This window comes from Phyllostomus hastatus, unplaced genomic scaffold (assembly GCF_019186645.2).
Source record: "Phyllostomus hastatus isolate PE091 unplaced genomic scaffold, TTU_PhHast_1.1 phas_scaffold_21, whole genome shotgun sequence".
Taxonomy (NCBI): Eukaryota; Metazoa; Chordata; class Mammalia; order Chiroptera; family Phyllostomidae; genus Phyllostomus; species Phyllostomus hastatus.
The window spans coordinates 10,319,420-10,339,226 of record NW_025334017.1 but is presented as its reverse complement, the minus strand read 5'-3'; the positions used below and the strand labels follow the sequence as shown (position 1 = coordinate 10,339,226).

At 36.3% G+C, this 19,807-nt stretch overlaps 1 protein-coding gene across 2 annotated transcripts in view; it reads left to right on the top strand.

Moving 5' to 3' along the window:
• The first annotated feature begins 338 nt into the window (after positions 1 to 338).
• The window catches only part of ARMC1 (armadillo repeat containing 1), a 31,049-nt gene continuing 11,580 nt past the window's right edge, over positions 339 to 19,807 (top strand). The window contains exons 1-3 of one of the 2 annotated variants that reach the window (XM_045861461.1): positions 339 to 417; positions 6,418 to 6,638; positions 11,694 to 11,785. In XM_045861461.1, coding sequence (XP_045717417.1) covers positions 6,456 to 6,638; positions 11,694 to 11,785 — 275 coding nt within the window. In that variant the 5' untranslated portion in view covers positions 339 to 417; positions 6,418 to 6,455. Of the gene's footprint in view, positions 527 to 6,417; positions 6,639 to 11,693; positions 11,786 to 19,807 lie in introns of both variants that reach the window. The other variant, XM_045861460.1, reaches the window with a different exon arrangement.

Below are 19,807 nucleotides of genomic sequence, written 5' to 3'. Positions count from 1 at the left end.
ACTCAGAAAGTTGCTAGAGAAAACAAAACAAAACACAGTAACACACGTACAACCTGAATTTCTGAAAGCAGGAGCGTGATTCCTCCAGTGCCGGAATGCTGGGAATTGTAGTTGAGAAAAGGGCGAAGATTTCTCAGTTGGAATTGTTTCTTCCCTTATTGCTTAGTGGACGGAGAGGCGTTTAGTCCAATCCAGGTTCCTGAGTTCTCATTGGATCCTTCCATTCAACACTTAGTGCATTTCCCTGGGTCACCAATGAACGCTTTAGTGCAAGAAAGCCTTCACAGATTGGGTGATTTATCCTCGCATTGCAATAGTATCAGCCAATCAGAGGACAGAACTGATGGAGGTTTCAGGGTCATGGGGGAGAGTCTGTAGAGCCTTTTCCGCTGGCGCCCTCGGTCTTTGGCTCTTTGAGTAAGTCCGGGTTGGTGTTTCTGTGGCCGTGCCTCCGGGTCCCTGTATCTCCTCCGTTGGTGTGGCCCTGATGGTGCGGCAGGCCCCGGACTCCTAAAGCTCTGGGACGGTACGTAGGGTCAAGGGGCGGCAGACAAAGCGGTGGATACGGGAAGGCCGCGGAGAGAAGACTCTGCACAAAGTCGGCGAATCTGCCGGGGCCGGGGTGCTGTGTCTGCTTTCTTACCAGGACCCAGCAGTGCGTCCCACCATCTCATTAAAGCGCCTTGCTCCCACGTGTCCTGTGAAAATGTTAGCTTTATTCACTTCTTCCCCCGCACGTCCGATCTTTACGGAGCCTATCATTATTAATGAATGTTATCTCACTTCATCTCTCCAGGTGGTTCTTTGATAACTTTGTGTTAGTTTTGTGCAACTGCATGCCGACACTGAGCATAATGACAAGGTTGTGTTTGGCTTCATTTACATCTGTATTTTAAAAGCTGTTCTTGGGGTATTGGTGTTGTTAGCAACAACCTCCTTGGAGGTAGTGTAGTGATATATCAGGGTGGTGCGGGACATACCCCAGAATGTGGTGAAATAGAAGTCCCCAAGTGATCAAGTGTTCTTGTTTGGTAATTGCCGGTGCTCATGTCATCTTCAGTTTTAATTTTCTTTGATTTGGACAACCACTCAGGTTTATTATGTGAGGAAACTGAGGCTCGGAGGAGGTAACCTACTTCTCAAAGAGTTACTGTTAGTTGCTAGTGAGGGGAAAGCCAGATATAATCTCATTGCTTATGCTGTCTTTTAAAAACTTACTTAACTGATTAGATTGTATATGTGCCCTCTGTATTGCTCCTAGTAGATGAGAGCTTAATAATTGGAATTGAATCGTAAATCTTGGCTAAAAGAAAAAAATCTTTAAGACATCTGCCCAGTTACAAAGGTCTCATATCTACCACCTCACTCTTATCTTTTCACAGTGTAGTTCCTTGAGCAGCACAGCCCTCCCCTTGAAGTTTATTGAAAATGCAGAATTTCAGGCCTCCCCCAACTTACTAAATTAGAATCTGCTTTTTAACAAGATCTCTAAGATGATCAGGTTGCTTGTTAAAGTTTGAGGAGTTTGCGTTGTCTTACAATGATTTGTCCAAATTGAGCCAAACAAAAGAGAAAATAAATGGCATATAGTATGTCTATTTGGGTTCTAATAAGACTGGAACTATAAAGACAGAAAGGTTTTTTTTTTTTACTTTTTTTATTTGCTAGCGAGGATATGAGTTTTTTAAATTAAATATGTCTGTATTGGCAATTTCAGCTTTGCATCCAAAAATCTTAAAATATACATGAATACTTATATAGTATTTCAAAACTACCTTGTAAGACAGCAACTGTTGGTCTTAAAAAAGCTGAAACAAAAGAAATGTTAAGTATCACTGCTGACAGTTAAATAAAATTTCAAGAACTTTCTGTTACTCACACACAGTCTGTGCACAAATTTCCCACCATAATTTCTTCCCACAATTTTGTTCCAGTTGCTTTGGAAGGAGGGGGTAGATACTACTGGTGGTTTTTCCGTTATTAATTTGATTATTGGGTAATAAAACAAACCTAGTTCCAAATTCACTTATCCTCATGTTGCTAAGTACTTAAAGAGTCTTGTAGAATTTTTAATGTTCAGGATTTTATCCAGATGTTCATAACCATGTTAGAAAGACATGGCATTTATAAACTAACATAAAGTTTCAATGTTTTTTATTTGTACCAGGAATCACCTGGTGTGCTTACTAAAAAAAGTCATGGGCCTTGCCCCCCAAAATTCCTTTTTAGGTCTGGGGTTGGATCTTGGAATCTGTATTTTAATAACAATCCCACTTTATTCTGTTGGGTGCTATGCAGGTCCACACCTTGGTGTTAGTATTTTAGGTGGAAATGCAACTAGAAAGCAAGATTATTTTCTTTTTTGTTGCTATAAAATTGCTTACTTCAGTGAACTTAAAAATTATTTTGAGGTCTGAATAAGAGGATAGGATTGGCCCTGGTCAGGGAGTTCAGTTAAAGCCTCATCCCAGTACTCCACGGTTGTTGGTTCCATTTCTGGTCAAGACAGGTTCAAGAAACAACCAATGAATGCATAAATAAGAGGAACAGCAAATCAATGTTTCTCTCTCTCCCTCTCCTTCCATCCCACCCTCCCTCCATTCCTTTCTTTTCACTCAAAAATCAATTTTTATTTATTTATTTTTTTTTTGAAGATTTTATTTATTGCCCTGGCTGGTGTGGCTCAGTGGATTGAGTGTGGGCCTGTGAACTGAAAGGCCCACTGGTTTGATTTCCAGTCAGGGCACATGCCTGGGTTGCAGGCCCGGGCCCCAGGTAGGGGCATATGAGGGGCAGTTGATTGATGTATGAAAAATAAATAAAATCTTTGTTTTTAGAGAGGGGAAGGGAGGGAGAAAGAGAGGGAGAGAAACATCAATGTGTGGTTGTCTCTCACATGCCCACTATTGGGGATCTGGCACACAACCCAGACATGTGCCCTGATTGGGAATCAAACCAGCCGCCGTTTGGTTCACAGGCCGGTACTCAATCCCCTGAGCCACACCAGCCAGGGTCAAAAATCAGTTTTTTAAAAAGAGAGAGTATAGAGTAGAATGAATGCTAAAATACATTGCTTAGAAACATTTTTCCTGTGAAGGCTAACATTTTTATCAAACAACTTGAGTATTTGTGTGAAGTTGATAGAATTAATGCAGAAACACTAATGCGTATATTGGGATTAAAGTTCTAACTTTTTGCACACTTGTTTCCATATTCTCAGCTGTTCCAAAGCTATGTAAAATTAGCTATGTGAACTCTGCAGTCCACAGATATCAAGAATATTAAGAAACATGAACTCTGACATTGAGAAGTTCTTTCCTGAAATTTTACACAAGAGCTCATCTAATTTAAGGAAGCAAATCACAGCTTCTGCCTGCCTTTCTTGCCTTCATTTTTTAAAAAATATTTATTTATTTATTTATTTTAGAGAGGGAAGGGAGAGAGAAACATAAATGTGCGGTTGCTGGGGGTTATGGCCTACAACCCTGGAATGTACCCTGACTGGGAATCGAACCTGGGACACTTTGGTTCCCAGCCCGCACTCAATCCACTGAGCTATGCCAGCCAGGGCGCCTTCATTATTTTTAAAAAATATTTTTTATTTGATTATTTTTAGAGTGAGTGGAAGGGAAGGAGAAAGGGAGGGAGAAAAACATCAATCAGCTGCCTCTCGTAGGCAAGCCCACAACCCAGGCACACGCAGTTGACCAGAACTGAACTAGTGACCTTTTTGCCTTGTAGTTGATACCCAACCAACTGAGCTTCACCAGTCAGAGCTCTTGCCTTCATTTAAGTGGCATAGCAAATGCAGTGCTTGACCACAGCTTTGGCCTCTGCTTGTTATGTTTGTGTGTGAGATGCCTTATTGTATTATGGACCCTTTCCTATGCATATCCTTATTTGAGCCCTCGACTTATCACTGGGCTTTGAGGATTGATAGTTTTAACTATTTTGACTTTTGTTCATCTCAAAGGAACAGGAAGGCTGTAAGTTTTCAAAGTTTTCCCATTGAATAGTTTGTTTTCTAAGGACTCTTTAGATGAGAATGGAGCTCTCCAGTTCCAAGGCCAATTGTTGCATGTGAAACACCATCACCTAGAGTGTTTAGTTCTTAACTGTGACTTGACTCTTGGACATTTGAGCCAGTAATTGGTTTTGTAGGTTCCATTTTGGATAGGGTTTGTGTTGGTGGTAGCACATACAGCTGATGGGTAGCTGGTTTGTGAACAGCGATATTTAGCCTCTTGGTACTAGAAGCACCTAAGAGACAACATGTCTCCAAACCTGTCTTACCCTTTGTATTCAGTGTACCATTTTTTTATTCGTTGATTTTTTTTTGAAAGAGAGAGAGAAATACTAACATATTCTAATTATTTATGCATTTATTGGTTGCTTCTTGTATGTGTCCTATCTGGAGATCCAACCCGCAACCTTAGTGTATTGGGACGATGCTCTAACCAACTGAGCTACCCAGCCAGGGATGCTGTTTTTCCTTAAATCTTTTTTTAAATTGCCACAGGAACTAACACTTTCATTTTCAGAAAATTACCTGCTGAATACTACTGTGATAAAGCCCTGTTTTCTGAGTCCTTTATTTTGCATTTGCTTGTAGACTTAAAAACTTTATAAATTTAATGTTTTTTATCTGGAATGAAATTTTTGAATGTGGTATGGGTTAAAGATCCTTAGTAGTGGTGTTAAAATTTCTTAGAAGTTATTCCAATTTATTGAATAATCTTAGTGGTTTTTATTTATTTTTGATGCCATGTAACTTTTAATTTCATTTATTGAGAATATACTGTGTGCCAGGCACCACTCTAAGCCCTTTACATGTATTTTTATTTAATTTGGACAAAACATCATTTGGTAGCTACTATAACTAACTCCTTTTTACAGATTAAGAAACAGACAAAGAATTTAAGTGAGTTGCCTAAAATCATAGTTACCAAGTAGTGGAGCCTGGGTCTAACTTACTGAGAGCCTGCTTTCTTATACTAAATGTATAAATAACTTTCCTGGGTGTAGTGTCTTTCTCTGTCTCTACCCCCACCCTAGTCTAGCTGCTTTACTTACAATGAGCACACATTTTAATACATGGTAAAGCCAGTTCTATTTTATTATCTTTTTCCTTCAAAATAACTTGAATAGCCTTTCTAGAGTTATAATTTTGTTTCCAGCACTCTATCTCAGTTGGCAGTGTTATTGAAATGAGCATTAAACTTACTAATTTGTGGAAAGTATTTGCACCTTTATATTCATCCTAACAAGGAGTGCGTTGTGTGACTTAATTAACTGAAGTTACTGTTTTTAACTTTCTGCTTATATGAAGATTATTTTGAAATATTTTGTTTCTTAGACTTTTGTATGTTTAGCATGTTACATTTTCTAAAATACCTGTTCACTTTTATTGGAAAAAGGTATACTGAATTTAAAATAATTGTATTGCAAGTGGAAAGTCTGCTGGCCAATTTAGGAGATAGTAAATAAGATTTTAGCCCATTTCTGTACTGTACTAATTTTTGTCACTCAGGGCAAATTATTTAACTTCTCTGTGGTTGTGACTGTTTGACTGTTTACTTAACTGTTAAATGAATCAACCAAATTCTGTTTCATTCTTCTGAAGGTGGTACATGCAGAGATAGACTGGTGTGCTTAGATTTAGTTCAGATTCACTGTGACCTCCTTAACTCCACTGGACTGAGGCCCAGGGTGAGACACCCCTCTTGGTTTCTTTGTTCACAGCCTTCTTTGACTTTTTCCTTTTTCCTAGTGGGTTTTATCTTTTATAGACTCGGTTTGTTGGGCTTTGTTCATAGATGAATAAGAAAGAAAGCTGTCAGCAAGCCACTTTTCCCTGAGGTGTGACTTAGGCTCCAGAAATGTTCTAGAGAAAAAAAGCACTTGGCAGTGTACAGTTTGAGAAATGTAGCAAAAGTTACAAAATTGAATTGTAAAGCTCTTGTTTATTATGGTGTGTTGGTGTTAAAGTATGTATTGCTAAAAGGAATTTATTAGAATATTGGAGATGACATATGTTCTTTAAACATTGTGCACACATAAAAAATATTTTAGTCAACTTTTATGTTCATTTTACTTTAAACCAGGAGTGTCAAACTCCTTTTCACCAGGGGCCACATCAGCCTTGAGGTTGCTTTCAACCTCAAGTAGTTACATTTATATATAAATGTAACTGTTAAGGAGTTGAAATTACATTTGGCCCTTTGAAAGCAACCTCAAGGCTGATGTGGCCCCCGGTGAAAATGAGTTTGACACCCCTGCTTTAAACAGTGGAATTGCCAATTCTTTTTTGTGATTTAGATTTACCTGTTTCTTTTTAAAGGTGTTGTAATCCTGATTACTTAATGAGTGCCATAATATACTTCAGCCTAGAACTAATTTTGCAAACTGTTTCTACAGAATTTAAGAAGATTTTGTTCATGTGTATGGCATAGAAGATGAATTCTTCTTCCTCCACCATGAATGAAGAACCCGATGCTCTATCGGTAGTTAACCAGCTGCGGGATCTAGCTGCAGATCCATTAAATAGAAGAGCCATTGTCCAGGACCAGGGATGCCTGCCTGGCCTTATTTTATTTATGGACCATCCCAACCCCCCTGTTGTCCACTCGGCTTTGCTCGTAAGTCACCTTTAGTAATTTCAGTTTCAGTGCTGTAATTTTTCAGTTAAGGAGAATATGAAGAAGTGTTAGGTGACATGCTAAAAAATTAGTGACTCTAGAGCAAATAATAGTCTATTTCTATATGTGCAAACATGTATGTGTGTGACTAGTCCTTTTACAGAAATGATAGCATGCTACATGGAGGCATTATAGCAAGGTACTTAGTTGTTTTTACTTTGTAATAGCTTTATTATGATCTAAATCACACCATACAGTTCACCTATTTAAAGTGTACAATTGAGTGGTTTTTAGTATATTCATAGAGTTGTGCAACCATCACCACAATTAGTTTTACAACATTTTCATCACCTCAGAAACTCTACTCTTCACATATTCCTCATTTCCCCACCCTGTTTCCCTAAGTGGCCACTACTTTCTGTCTTTCTGTGTTTGCCTGTTTCGGCAAAAATGTCTATATGTTTTTAATATACATATACATAAAATCTTATGTGGTCTTTGTGACTGTTTCGCTGAGCATAATGTTTACTACACTGCAGCATGTATCACTACCTTATTGCTGTTAATGGCTGAATAATATTTCATACAGCGATATGCCACATTTTGTTGGCATAAATGATGAATGGATAAATTCATCAGTAGGTAAATTGTATTGTTTTGATATATGATGGGAAAGAAAGATAAGGGAAGGAAAAGAAAAGAAAAATAGAAGGATCATAGCTAATAATACAGAAGGAACTCCCCTGTTATGAGAAATTTGGGGGCTAGAGAAACATTAAAGAATAACAGCAGACAATCAGGCAAATCCAGAATGTGGTCATTTCTGGAGTACAGATAATCTGGTTCTATTAAACAATAAATAGCTTTAAAAAGAAAGCCAGTTGGGGTGGAGCAGGGGGATAGGAGTAACTATTATAAGTTGAAACAGACTTAAGGGACATATCATCTAGTTGTAACATGTGAACCTGATTTTGATCCTGATTTGAACAAATCAACTGTAAACATACTTTTAGATTGCTTGAAATGAGTATGGATCATATAGTAGATGATATTAGAGAACCATTAATACCTTTGCAGGGTAATGATAATAGTATGATAACATTAAGTTAATAAAAAACCCATTAACTTCTCAGGGATGTACTGAAGTATTTACAAATGAGAGGATGTGTTCTCTGAGATTTGCTATAAAATACTCAAGTGTGGTTATGGGCAGGGAGCATAGATGACACAGGATTGCCAAGTGGTTGATACTTGTTGCATCTGAATGATGGGTACGTGGAGGTCACCAAACATTTTCCTCTCTACTTTTCTAAAATTTTTATAACAAAATGCTCAAAAGAAAATTAATGTAAAACATTTTAAAGTCATTGTCCTTAAGAACCCATGATAAATTCCCATTTAGCCTTAATTTTACAAGTTCATACAGAAAATACAGGCTTTTCCTTTTTGAAATTCAAACAATGTAATACAGAATTCCTATTTTGCCTTCATAAAATGAAGTTTAATGGGCAAAACACACATTTATGTAATGAATAGTAGTAATGGAAAGTTTTCATGGTCTCCAGTCTTGGTCCTTTTTCAATAAGAATTTCAGTAAGAATGAGAAGAGAGGGTTGGTTTCTAGGTAGGGACTTGGGGTGAAGGAATTTTTATTTTGAAAAGCAGACTAGACTTGAACCTTTCAATTCAGAAGGCAAGGGGTTGCAAGAATGGGAGAAGGTTCTCATAGTTACATAAAGTGGGAAAGGTTACCAGCTGGGGCTAATGGTGGGATTGTTCACAGGTGTTGAGGGGCTGATTAGTTTGGTAGCGCTGAGTTGAAATAATACTTATGGCTTATGAAACTCCTTTCTCACCCCTCTTCAGTCCTACTGTAGGTCCTAAGAGCCAAATAGTTGGATTTGTTCAGGGTTGATTCTTGCTTATGTAAGTTGGACAGAACAACTGTGGGAGAGAGTGGAAGATTTTTGGCAAGGGAGTGGTTGAAATGATAGACTGTAGCTGCTAGGCTGCATAGGAAGGTAAGTAAAGTCATGAAGGGACAGAGCTAAAGAGAAAGTAAGAGGGATCAGTGGTGGGTGAAAGTTCCTAAGGAGATTGAGGAACAGGTGTGTTTTTATAATTTCATCCTCACTGTTGGCTTATTAGCTGTACCCTTTTTTTAAAAAAAAAATTTGTGGTCACTCTAGGTTTACAATATGCATCTTTAATTTACCAAAATCTGCCTTTAAATAAATCACACACTTCTGTATAATGTTAGAAGCATACAACGGTGTATTTCCATTTCTCCCACCTGTCCTTTGTGCTATTTTTTGTTATACACTTTACATATGTTAAAAAATCCACAGCCCTGGCTGGTGTGGCTCAGTGGATTGAGTGCCCACCTGTGAACTGGAAGGTCACCAGTTCCATTCCTGGTCAGGGCACATGTGTGGGTTGTGGGCTGGGTCCCCAGTTGGGGGCATGCAAGAGGCAGCCAATCCATGTATTTCTTGCACATTGTTGTTTCTCTCCCTCTCATTCTCCCTCCCTTCCCCTCTCTCTAAAAGTAAGTAAATTAAATCTTTTTAAAAAATCTACAGTATTTTTTGCTTTAAACAGTTACCTTTTAAGGAGATTAAAATTTTAAATCAAACGTATTTTATATTTATCCTTATATTTACCATTTCTGGTGTTTTTTAGTCCTTTCATATTGATTCATATTTTCACTGGTGTCCTTTTTGTTCTGCCTGAGGAATTTCAACATGTTTTGTATTGTGGATTTGCTTTTTTCTAAAGGTGTTTCTTGTCTGGCCCATATGATTTCTAATAAGAAGACTTTGGTAATTCTTACGTTTGTCCCAGCCTATATAATGCCTTTTCCTGGCTTTTGTGAGTTTATCACTGGTTTTCAGCCAATGATTATGATGTGCCTGAAATGGATGGCTGTCTTTTTATTTTGTTCTGTTTGGGATTTGTTGAGCTTCTTTGAGCTGTGGGTTAATAGTTTTCATAAATTTGGGGGAAATTGTCATTTATTACTTTTTCAAGTGTTTCCTGTCTCCTTCCTCTTACTTGTCTGAAACTTCAGTTACATGAATGTTAGGTTTTCATGTCACCCCACAGGTCACTGTTGCAATGCTTCTTTTTTCTTTTATTTGTCTCCCCCCCTCCCCAATGCTTCATTTTGGGTAGTTTTCCTTGCGTTTTAAAGCTTACTGATCTTAAAAAGCCCTGGCTGGCGTAGCTCAGTGGATTGAGTGCGGGCTGGGAACCAAAGTGTCCCAGGTTCGATTCCCAGCCAGGGTACATTCCTGGGTTGCAGGCCATAACCCCCAGCAACCGCACATTGATGTTTCTCTCTCTCTCTCTCTCTCCCTCCCTTCCCTCTCTAAAAATAAATAAATAAAATCTAAAAAAAAAAGTAGTAAAAAAAAAAAGCTTACTGATCTTTTTTTCTGTACTGTCTAATATGCTATTAATCTTATCCAGGATGCTTTTCATTTCAGATAGTATGTTTTTGTCCTCTAGAAGTTACCGTTGGGTCTTTCAAATATCTACTAGCTTTTCCTCACTGTGCTCATATTTTTGTTTTTTACTCATCCTTGAGCATATGGAGCATAATTAATATATTAATTTTTTAAAATATTTTATTTATTTATTTTTTAGAGAGGGAAGGGAAGGAGAAAGAGAGAGAAACATCAGTGTGCGGTTGCTGGGGGCTGTGGCCTGCAACCCAGGCATGTGCCCTGACTGGGGATCGAACCTGTGACACTTTGGTTCACAGCCCACGCTCAATCCACTGAGCTACGCCAGCCAGGAATATATTAATTTAAAGGTTTATTATATTCTCATTTGAGAGAGAGGGGGAGAGGGAGAGAGAGAGAAACTTCAGTGTGAGAAACACTGATTGGCTGCCTTTTGCACATACCCCAAATGGGGATTGAGTCTGCAGCCTGGGCATGCACCCTGACCAAGAATCGAACTGGTGACCTTCTGGTTATGGGACTACACTTCAACCAACTGACCCATGTTGGTCAGGGCTAGAGCATATTATAACAGCTGTTTTATTTTCTAATTTTCTTATTTTTCTAATTCCATCTTTGTTATTTGTAGGTTTGTTTTTATTGATTTTTTTCCTGGTTATGGATTACATTTTCATGCTTTTTATACCTGGTAATTTTTTTAAAAGATTTTATTTATTTATTTTTAGAGAGAGGGGAAGGGAAAGAGAAGGAGAGAGGGAGAAACACCAGTGTGTGATTGCTCTCATGTGCCCCCAGCTGGGGACTTGGCCCACAACCCAGGCATGTGCCCTGACTGGGACTCGAACCAGCAACCCTTTGGTTTGCAGGCCTGTGCTCAGTCCACTGAGCTACACCAGCCTGGGCTACTTATTAATTTTTAATCAGATGTCAGACATTACAAATTTTATAGTTTTGGGTTTTTGAGGGGGTTTTTTGTATCAGAATGTCTCTAAAGGAAATACTTGCAAAATGTACTTTATAAAGATAGCACCCTAGAAAAATTGAACTTAGAAAGTAGAAATTAGTGAGGTGAGTTCACCTTCTGCTTTTCAGTTAAAAAAAAAAGAAAGAAAAAACAAAGAGAGACATTTTAAAGGTGAATTGTAAAACTAGAAGCATTCGATTCCATAAAGGTGGTTGTGTGGTTTGTACCCGTCAACAATTTATTTTAATTTAAATGTGAAAAGCATGATGGCTGTGGGGACTACTTCCTGAAATTAATAAATGAAATATCATTCCTTGTATCCTTCACAAGATGAAGTGGTGAAAATAAAGCCAGAACAAACTAAATTTGACCTTGCAGATAAGTTAGGAACCTTCATTTCAAAGAGCAGAATCAGCTGCTTCAGCTCAAAGGATCATTTCTCCCCAAGGGGACTGCTCTGATTATCACATTTAAAGAAGAGTTTCTAAACACTTCAAAACCAATTGATTCTAAAAACAAAAAGCTGTTTTTCTGTTTTTTTTTTTCTCTTGCAATAAATTAGTTGTGGGTTTAATTTTGAATAGTCTGGACATGTGACTTAATGTGTTACTGTTTCTGCTGTAGGCTCTTCGATACTTGGCGGAATGCCGTGCTAACAGAGAAAAGATGCAGGGAGAACTTGGTATGATGTTAAGTTTGCAAAACGTTATACAGAAGTAAGTACAATAGTGTCTCCCGATGCAGTAGAAACATGAATCTTCTTGTGAAATGTGTATTGATTGTTAATGTATAATTTCATTGAAATTTTTATTCTGATATGGGTTTCATGTCCAAACATGTTGTGTTGGTCGATATTCTTATTATTCTTAAACATGTTTTAATAATAGTCCTTATGAAAATGTTCAGATTTTAATTGAAATGTTGGTAAACACTGTACTTAACAAATATTTTTTAAGAAGAGAAATTCTTATCTCATGTGAGATTTGTAAAGTAAATTGAATTGTTAGCACAGCCACACAGGTGAGTAATCACATTTGGAAATATGCAGTACAAAATTTTGTTACTCCATCCCAGTCCTACTAAAAAAATCAGTATCATAGCAAAAAGGGCCTCTGATGAGATTTCCCTGACTGTCATTCACTGCTTCCTACTTAGAGCTGTTAAATTTGAATTTTAGCTAATGGGTGATTTATAATTGTATCTTAAATCTTACTAAGATTTTAATACCGTATTTATTGTCTCATTTTGTTACTTACAACTTTTTGAGGTTGGTTTGACAACATTTTTATGGGTGAGGAAAATACTAAGAGGCTGTTACTTATCTGTGGTCCTTCAGCTGTGTTGCCTCTGGGGATATCTGGTTTGCTCCTTTCTTAGGCCTTGCTGATTTCTTTGTAGAGGCTAGAAATTGAAGACTTAGTGTTTTGATATTTCCACTGTGTCTGGAAGGAAAAAGGTAAGCTTTCTGAGGCTTCATTTTTAGTTTACTCTGTATCTTGATTGTATATGATGAGATGACTGCCCTTAAAACTTAAGTAATCACTTAATTTGATGTTTTAAAACTTACCTTAAAGTTTCTTTGTCTTGAGTGGTCACAGTAGTTCTTATGTAGTTGCCAAATGCTCCAAACTAAATTATATCAGTGAAGAATCATCTAAACTGACCTCCAAGGCAGTGATTTGTTGTTTTGTCTTTTTTTTTTCTTATTTAGTGTTCTTGGCTTCTAGATAAATTTTATTTTGTTAGTCTCATTTTTTACAGATTACTTAACTATTTGTTTTCATGGGGTCAGCTACCTGATAGACTAGTTCTTTGGTCCTTTGATCTTTGATAATGACAAGATAGAGATTGAAGTTTTTCTTGTTTTTATTCAGGTGACCATTAGGAATAAATAACAGATTATTGACTGCCATCAACTGTGTTCATCATTCCTATGGTTTGAAGCCAATTCCCATTAGTAAAGATTCGGATTCTAGTTCTGATTTGAGACAAATAATTTTTTTGCCCACCAGTTTCCTTATCTATAAGCCATAAGTAACACTTGCAAAGTAATTGAGACTCTAGTGGGATAATGTATGTAGAAATGCTTTGTAAATTGTAAAGTGTTGTGTAAAATAGAATGTTGCATTATTCTTGTTTGTAGTATACTTAAATGCCCTGTAATTAACTATTTTGAACTGCCACATTTAATGCAATTGGATACAGTGAAAGGTTTAAACATAATATGGATGTTTCTTTAGGGCTCTTTTATCCATATGATGAACTTAGAAGGTTATGTATTTCTATAATAGGTATAGTTATTGAAGTTGAAAATATGTGGTAAAAATTTGAAATGTTAAGAGATTAGATGAGTCCTGGCTGGTGTAGCTCAGTGGATTGAGCTCCAGTCTGCAAACCAAAAGGTCACTGGTTTCATTCCCTGTCAGGGCACAAGCCTGGGTTGTGGGCCAGGTCCCCATTTGGGGGCAAACAGGAGGAAACTGACTGATGTTTCTCTCACCCATTGATGTTTTCGCTCCCTTTCTTTTTCTATCCCTTATCCTCTCTGAAAATGAATAAATTTATTCCTCTCCCTCCCTTCCCTTCTGTCTATAAATAAGTAAAATCTTTAAAGAAAATAAAAAGAAAACTAAGCAGATAAGAACAGAGACAGACTTGTGGATATGGAGGATTTTTTGATGGTTGCTACATGAGCGGGGTTGTGGGAGAATGGGTGAAGAGGTGAGGGGGTTAAGAAGTACAAATAGGTGGTTACAGAATAGCCATGGGGATGTAAAGTACAGTGTAGGAAATGGAGAAGTCAAAAAACTCATATACATGTCCCATGGACATGAACAGTGTGTGAGGCTTGCCTGAGGAAGTGGGGGGTGGTGGTTGGAGGGGTGCAAAGGGGGAAAACTTGGGACCACTGAAATAGCCTAATGTATTTTAGGCTATTTATTTATATTAGGCTATTTTATTTATATTTTGTAATAGAAATAAAAGAAAACATAGGAGGAAGTCAATATGTATCTTTGTAAGAGAAGTGGTTTGTCAGTGTAGGTTATTGTGGGCAGCAAAGATGCATTAAGAAATAGAAGAGGTTTATTGAGGGGTAAGGTCTGTAAGATAAAGGAGGATGAAGTAAGGTTGGACTACAGTCTTCAGTCTACAATGCACATTGACATCTGAATGGGGCGAGGAGGGTCTCAGATTGCAATGCAAGTTGGACTGCTAACACAGTGGGGAGCTCCAAAGCAAGGTTTGCCCTGTAAGGTGAGTTCTCATTAGACAGAAATAGCCACACCCTGGTGCCCCCATGATTCGGTCTTTGGCTTGGGCCTGCCCTGGAAGAGGTAGGCCTTGGAATGGGATTGAAAGGTGGGCTTAATGAATCTCAAAGCCACCACATTTGGTGGCTCTACTCGTGGACTTCTGCAGCTGTAAGTCATATGTGTTTGTTAAAGGGAGATCCAAGCATTGTATCTTCATGGCTGACACTAGTGGCTTACCTTTTCAATTCAAATAAAGTATTTTTGCTAGACCAATGTGGTAATTGTTGCTGGCTCCTCCACTAGTAAAACAAATGTACATCTGTTGTACTCTACATTATTATAGTTGGTCCTATAGCCCTTTCAAAGAGGTATGATAAAATAGTTTTCATGTATATTTTTCAGGTCATTTGGCTATTAGAGATCTCAGATTTGAAGGTTGCCTTTCAAGCTTTTAAAAAGTCACCTCTGTTTACCATAATAACCATTTTAGAAGTTTGTATGTTTGAATGTTAAAAGTGTGTATTTTGGCTTGTAAACATTAAGACTGGATTTGGCATCCCATTTTTATGTGGGTCAACTTGATAAGCTGTAGCACAAATGATCAGTGTTCTGTACTCAAGTTGTTTTTCCTTGATGTGACAGTCAGCCAGTCATGCTGTGATTCATACAGGATCTCTCTGTTTAAGAGTTCTGACTTAGGGAGAAATTTAGCTATGAATGTTTGGAATTATGCAACTAAGGAAGTATAAAATAGATCTTCCCATATCCCAGAAAGAGCCACAGAACAAGGAAAATCTGTTGTGAAGAGATGCTGCTTTGAAGAGAAACTTTCCATTTGACAGTGATCAAAGGGGAGACTGAAAAGCTAAAGTAGGTAGGGAGCATGGAGGTTATTCTTCACATAGGAAGCAGAGAAGAACATTTTATAAAATAGGGGAAATTCTGCATACTCAAAGTTACACCCTTTAATCACCATATTACATTTTGCTGCAGGATGTTGCTGAGATTTTTAATGTGTTATTCAATAGCAGGTTTTACTTGTGTTGAGTGGTGCTTACAGATCAACAATTGGCTTGATTTCAACAATTGGACTGTTACTTTCGGTTCTTTAATTGTGAAGAGAATTTGAAGTTCTCTGTCACTCAGAACAAATCTGGCATTATGTCCTAATTTTAATCTCTTCCATAAATAAAATCTTGTCATTAGAGGTTAGAACCTTTTTACATTTTATTTTTAGTCCTGAATCTCTAGGTAAAGAGAAAATTCTGATATAAGATGCATTTTATATAAGTACTTGTGAATATCTAACATTAAGGATACTATAAATAAAAACACTTTAATAAAATGTGGCATCACAACTTTAAAATCTCATTTAATCTGGAGAACTTCCTAAAATTCTAGACTTTAAAATAATAAATGGTGGTCTATTCCTTTTGTTAAAATCTTGGATGATAAGCATGTGCTTTTATTTCTTTATGCCTTTTTTTCTGTGTTCTTTTACCTTTTAGAATATCCTTTTAAAATCTTATTGCAAGTATGTAGTATGTAGTTTATTTTTAAAAACTAAAAATTACAAAAAGGAAGAAAACCCATCATGCCATTTATCTTTTCATTTACATATACGATATCAGACTTACAGAAAAGCTGTAGAAGAGTACAGCTATACTTCAATACCCTACATTTGATTCCCCAGATTTTAACATCTTAACATGTGCTTTACCATTTAACTTTATCGTTCTTTCTCTATATGTATTTAGTTCATGTATGTTCATAATTTTTATATTTATATATATCTTTTCAGAGTGAAGTCTATTTTTTAGGATTAAACAAAAAGTACCCCTTGTCGTGTTTGCTGCTTGGATTTGGGGTTGGAATTCTACTTTGTTTGACATTGGCACACAACCTGGTTCCCATTATTTCTACATTTTTCCTGTTCCTTTATTTCTGAGTCACTTTGTTTTAACTGTGCCCTGTTTTATGAGTCAAATCGAAAATCTTTTTTAAGTCCATTTATATTTACTGACCAATATATTTCATTTTAATTCATTTTTGTTGCACTTGTATATTAAGTTATAATAGTTTTTCTCTACATGATGTTTTATTTTGAAAATTCCTGATAGAAATACTTATCTTATTGTTATAGTGGTTGCTTTTGTACTTACACTGTTAAAAAATGTTCTCAGTTGATTGTTTTCTTAATTAAACTTCCACTGTCTTGGTTTTTAGTTTTTAATGGTAATCCTTTGACTCCCACTATTAATGTGTTCCATAGTCATTGAGGTTTTTTTCATTTTCCTCTTTTCTTCTCCCATCTCCTTCCTTTAAGTTGCATTATTCTACTTTATCAGAACATTTAGATATTCTTTCATTCTCTTTCCCACCTTTGACTTAAACTTAGATCTACAGTTAACTATATAAAATGTTCATCATCAGTCATTTTGCTGAAGTTCTCCCACTCATTTCTTGGTTGGTTGAAGTTTATTCTCAAGTAAATTGCTCAAGAAAGGCTCAAATTTTCTTTCATGTTGAAAACTTTTCCCATAACTTTGATACTTAAAGGATAACGAGGTTGTATCTGTGGCTCACCCTTTTGTTTTTTTGAGATTCTTGAAAATGATGTCCCATTTTGCCTTGATTTTTATGTGTTTTTGAAAAGTCAGATGTCAACCTATCATATAAAATATGGAAACAATAGCAGTACAGTAAGTAAGTAAGTACTCTTTTAACATCCACATATTAACAACCAATTTTACCTTAGATTAATTGGTTTAAACAAGAGGTAAGTTCCTACAACATCTCATCGACATTATAACAAAAGAACATTGAATGATACGATGTTTGAGGGCCTGCTGTAGTTTTCTTAATATATCGGGAACCATTTTCCTGCAACTTCATTCTAAATGGCTGCAGTTATATTCCACATCCTTTGTAGTATTTTCAGTGTCTTTCTTTTTTTTTCTTATTGTAATTATTTAAAACAGATGTTAGCAATTTTTGTTTCTGTAAAAAGGCAGATAGTAAATCATTTTTGGCATTGCCAGACAGACGATCTGTGTTGCAAACTGCTTAAGCAGCCAGAGATAATGTGTAAATTAAAGGGTGCTGGCTCAAGTATCATAATTTCCCTGCCTTAGACTTCATTGTTACCTAAACAGAGCTGTTGACGTCCTTCTTAGAACCCTTTTTAAGTAAGATTGTTTTGGGTTAACAGATGAAGGATGATTTTTTGGGTTGCATAAATGTTACCAAAACACTTTTCCTTAGCAAATAACACAGGAAAGAAAAATTGAAAGCTAGTTCCTAAAGAAAACATTGTGAAGTTTTTCAAAAGATGATAGCAAGTCACTAACAGTAAAATAGTATGTACATTCATTGCTTTCACAAAGTATATGGAAGTCTCAACTGGCCTTTATGGGCAATATAAAATGTTATTAGCAGCATCTAGAATTAGAGTGAATTGCTGTGTATGACCTATAGGAAATATTGTGCTAATATTTAGCATGAAAATTATTTTCACTATATAATAAAGGTCAGAATTCACCTTTTACTTACATTTTATGAATGACATTTTGAACCTTTTCAATACAGGAAACTAATTAGAAAAGTGGTGAGAAGTCAATATACTTCATTATGAAATAGTAAATTACTGAGAGAAAAATTACAATTACTAGATGAAGGAGCCTTTCAAGATTTTTTCTTTTCTGATGTCAAATTTTAAAGACTGAACTAAATCCAGGGCATTAATCAGCTCTCAATTTTCACTTGCCTAGAAATATTAGGGCAATTAATACTTGTTTAATTATACATTCTCTCTAACATTTATGGCCAGATGTACCATATAACACTAGACATTTTCTACTCGAATGTTTTGAATCATAGTATTTTAGCAGGAATTTTGTTTTATTTAAAAAAGACTAAGATAGCTTTTGAATCTATAAATGCCCTTGTATTTTTCTTTTTGGCTTTAAAAGCATATTTTTAAAATAAGAGAATAATAATTTATAATTGATTTGTTGATCAGCAATGTGTATAGGTATTTGGGATACTTCACATAGTGTGCAGATCAAGAAGTAACTTGGTTTGTAATTTATTTTTGCTTACATGATTTTGTAAATCTCATTTTGACTAAGATAAAATTTAACATAGTTTTAAGAGAGATCTGGGTATTCTCACTGTTTCATAGAAATGGCAGCAATAAAATTGAGTCCTATGAGGTATACCAGAAGAACATACTTAAAATAATAATGAGACACCGTCACTTTGATTTGACTATGTTATTCTTTAAAATCTTTTGGTTTTAAACAGATAGAAATTGGAAGTCTTTCAGAAAGAATTTTATCACTGTATGAAAATGATGAAACTTTGGAACTGTGAAATAAGGAAGTTGAAATGGTGGTGGCAGGAGTATTTATTTCATTTAACTGTTTTTGCTAGTCTCTCATTTGTAAGTGCTTTGCTTATCTAAGTAGGCATAGCATGTATGACTCTATCGATGAACTATACTTTTGTGTACATTTTCAGCTTTCTTTTTTTTTAACATTTTTTAAATATATTTTATTTATTTATTTTTAGAGAGGGAAGGGAGGGAGATAGAGAGAGAGAAACATCAATGTGCGGTTGCTGGGGGTTATGGCCTGCAACCCAGGAATGTACCCTGGCTGGGAATCGAACCTGGGACACTTTGGTTCCCAGCCCACGCTCAATCCACTGAGCTACGCCAGCCAGGGCTTCAGCTTTCTAATTGAAAGTGTGAGTAGCCTCCATAACTGTACAGGCAATCATAAATGCACATGTATCACCTTTGCCAGTTGTTTCTATTAACAAATGGCAGTTTCTCCCCTCACTTTGTTGCTATTAATAAGGAAGCCACTAGAACAGGTTTATGAGAGAAGTAAGCCCGGAAGCCTAAGGAACCCATTAGATGTACAGGTTATCCTCTCTCCTGTGACTCTGGAATGGTTCTATCTCTATACCATCCTTGGGGGAATTGAGAAAATAGTCACTCAGGTAGTTTTTTTCCTCTCAAATTCATGAGTGCCTCTAGCCCGTGTCCTCATACTTTTTACAACTTATGGTTGGCTAGTATTTAAACTATTTCAGAACTGCACTAACCTTTTGAATAAACCATAAAACAGCTATCTGAAAAGTGTTGAGACGTCCTAAAAAAATAGTGTTTTTCATAGCTTCCTGTAACACAGAGGCAAAATCATTCAAAGTAATTGATCTCTGTGGTCAACAGAGGGTCAAAAAAGCACCTGATATAATAAATTGGGGGCCTAGAAAATTGCCAGATTAGCACCTATAGAATCGAAGGTCTTTATACTTAGAGTGTGTACAGACTGAATATCAGAAATTGAAGTATTCTTATTCAATAAACAAATAGATTGCAAAAAGTTTTATTTAGGTTTTGTGGAAGGTACAGAGAGAATATACCCCTATTCTTGAAGAGAAAGAAGTAGAAAATTAAAATTAGTAGTCAAGTAC